Source organism: Atta colombica, unplaced genomic scaffold (assembly GCF_001594045.1).
Source record: "Atta colombica isolate Treedump-2 unplaced genomic scaffold, Acol1.0 scaffold88, whole genome shotgun sequence".
Lineage (NCBI taxonomy): Eukaryota > Metazoa > Arthropoda > Insecta > Hymenoptera > Formicidae > Atta > Atta colombica.
In genome coordinates, this window is record NW_017259581.1 from 991,788 (window position 1) to 995,284 (window position 3,497).

The 3,497-nt window shown below is 32.0% G+C and overlaps 1 protein-coding gene across 1 annotated transcript in view; it reads left to right on the forward strand.

Annotated features, from left to right (window-relative positions):
* The first annotated feature begins 911 nt into the window (after nt 1-911).
* The window catches only part of LOC108693094 (armadillo repeat-containing protein 5-like), a 7,088-nt gene continuing 4,502 nt past the window's right edge, over nt 912-3,497 (forward strand). The window contains exon 1 of the mRNA XM_018201792.1: nt 912-1,744. Coding sequence (XP_018057281.1) covers nt 1,433-1,744 — 312 coding nt within the window. The 5' untranslated portion in view covers nt 912-1,432. The remainder of the gene's footprint in view (nt 1,745-3,497) is intronic.

Sequence of the window (3,497 nt, forward strand, 5' to 3'; positions counted from 1 at the left end):
ACTCTGTGCTGTCTGGGTCAGAATTCAATAAAAAATAACTATAAATTTTAGATGAATTTTAACAATTAAAAGTGAGATAAGTATGTTTGATGAAAAAGAGAGTTCTTACAATTAGTGCAATCGATAGTGCTGGAATGAAAAATAAACTTTTTAATTATATTCAAAATTCAATTAACTATATATTTATTAAAAATGAATAAAATAAAATAAATTTTAAAAAAGAATTTTAAAACTTAAAATCTCTACTTTTGATCACTTTTTTATTTCCGCAAGTTTGATAATTTTTACATATAGAAAGCTAGATAAAATGGAAAATTTTTTTGTTATTTTGTAAGCCTATCACATACTTAAAAAATTATGTACTTCGCAAAAATTTTCAATTTTTCATTATAAAGTTTTCCTTATAAAATCATATTTTTAAATATTCCTAACATTTTTTATTACTGAATTATATTGCGGATTAAATAAAAAGAACATTTTGGCTTTAATCGCTCTTAGTTAAAAATTATCACAATTCAAAAAACATATTCTTGAAGTTTTGTTTTATTGAACAGTATAATTTGAATAAAATATCGCGTCCTGAATTTATTTAAAAAAAATTTTTTTGGAATCATCAAATGCGAACTTTAACTGATCGGTTATTCCATTCTCTTATAAATTATTTAATTTATCTAGTGGATAAACAAAAGAGTAAAAAAGTAATAACAGCATAAAAGAGTAAAAGAGTGACTGAGCTGAAATTTTTTTTTTATTGGAAGGAACACTATTCAGCTTTATTAATTTCGGAATATTCCTATGCATTTAAAAAACAAATCAGTCAATCATGTGGTCGTGTCTCACGCATGCGCACTGCGATGCGCAGTAGCGTACGAAACCTCCGGAATTCATTACATCAACACAATGGCCAACAATGGCGTTGAATACTTGAATGGAGTTTTGTTAGATGCCTCGACCGGAGTAGACGTGTTCTTGCTTCGGTCCGAGTGTTGCATCTTCCACTTTTAAAAGTTACTGCCGAGTTTAATTCGTTCATTAAATTACGATTGATCACATCTGATCCGTCAATTTCCGTTGTGAGAACGAGAGTCATCCGAACAAAAGAAGAAGTTTTCTCCGATTCGCATGATTTCGCGTGATTTCGCGATTGTCCCTGAGCAACGAAATGTAATTTTTCTTGATCAGCGGAAATGTGAAAAGTGAAGAGAGAAACGTCACATTTCCTCGACGTTTCGTGTGATCGTATTGATTCGCTTCGCGAATCGTGAAAGAGGAATCGGAATGAACGAAGGGCGGCGGAGAACGAAGAATTCCGTTTGGGATTACATGATCGGTGCCCACAGTACTCGACGTCGCAGAAGTCGCAGCACGACGACAGGAATGTGCGCGTCGTGCCCTCTCCCTCCGCAGCCATAGGGCGATGCGATTTTGACAAATGTTACGCGGATCGCATACCTCCGCTCGATTTTCATCGGCATCGCGCCACCAGGATTCCGCGATGTCACTACCGAAGACTCCACCAGACGAGTCGACGCTGGTGAGGTACTTCCGTGCGGGTAACCATCGCGGAATCGCCACTTGTCTCGACCAGCTCAAAAACGACCCGAAGCGCTGCAAGGAGTTTATTAAACGAAGCAATTGCCTCGACGTTCTCGTCCGACTCTTACGATGCGAGAACCAGAGGATCGTCGATAGGAGTCTGAGCATACTCGCAGACGCTTGCATGAACGACGATGTCAGGGAGAAGGTATGCTCATTTTGCTCCTCTCCCTTGGTATTTTCTGTTGACATAAGTATCATTCTGTCTTGTTACACACTGTCTAATTACTTGTTAAAAGAAAGAAGCAAATTTGCACTGCTTGATTTTGATTACACTTGATTAGTGCTTACTAAAAGCTACTATATATACATGACATTAACAGAATTGAATGTAAAAGTATACGAATATTTTAAATGATTAAATAACAACATCACATTATATAATAGAGAATATACATGTATTTATTGTCAAGTTGAATACATTATGCCACTGCATTTAAGTACTTTATATAAAGTGCTCTTTAATGTGTCTAATCCAGTGTGAGTGATTAAATTCACTAATAAAAGGTGACACAAGTGTCTTTTTATCTTTTTTACTCTCTAAGTATTAAGAAAAATGGAATAATGTTTATGTCAACTTGAATCACAAATAGCGAATTCGGTTACTCTTGCATTACATTAGATTATTTTGTATTAAAAAATTAAAAATATTAAAAAAAAGCTGCTATACATGAAATTAGTAAAGTTAACTGCAAAAACATATAAGAGTATTTTAAAGGATTAAATACCTATAATGAGATTATCATGTTATCTAACAAAATATATATTTCGTTGTCTAACAAAATATATATATTGTCAAAGTTGATTATATTATACTTTATACAAAACTTTTAGATACTTTATACAAAACAATTATTAATATGCATTAATCTAGTTTAGTGCGAGTGATCGAATTCATCATAATAGTGCTTTTTAGCAGGAGACCATATACCATTTTACTGGCAGTGTACAGGGTCCTGTTCTTTTTGGCTGAACTTTTGCACAGTTTTTCCTTTTCTCTCCAGGAGAAAAAAAAGAGGAAGAAAGATAAATTAGTACAAAAGTTCAGCTAAAAAGAACAGGCCTTATGAACATGGTTATACTATAACATAGAGATCATTTCATCTTTGTTTAACATTAACAAATAATAAAGATATAATGATTCATTGTGTGCTACGAGTGCTTTCTATGTGTGTCTGTTTCTATCAAAGATAAATTTTAATCTCAGTTCAACTTACTATTAATTTTTTTCTAATAGAACAAGAAAAAGACCAAGAGTTAGTTGAATCGAGATTGAAATTAAATTACATTAATAGAAACGGATGTTAGCGACACAAATCGACACAAACATTCTAATAACGGAACAACACTTGTGATTTTGACTTGTGTCGACTCTCTTGTTGGAGAGCATCCTGAAAAACATTCATCGATGTCTTCACACTGGAAACTGTGATTTTTTTCCAATCAAATATACAAAAAATTTCTTCTGTAGTTGAATTAATATACATTTATACTTAAAATAAAATAAATATATATTTGAAGTTTGATGAAAGCAATATAGAAAGTTTTGGTATAGTTCAATGCAACGACAAAGAACAAATCTATATTTGTATCTAGATAGATTTGTCAGTGTTGTTTCAAAACTGTATTATGTATCAAAAATAGTATACTTTAAAGCAACATTAACGAATCTACTCATCATGATGTACAGATTAGATGAGATGTGTTTGATTGAAGAATACTATAAATTTCAAGTGGAAGGCATCAATAGAATCAAAATTCTTTTTTGTGATTGATTTTAAAATACATTTACATCCAGTGAATAATTAAGAGCAAGATCAATTATATTAAATAATCATATCAAATAAATTTTACAACAATTGTAGAGCTGTTTTCTTTACTGAATGCAGCCAATGATACTT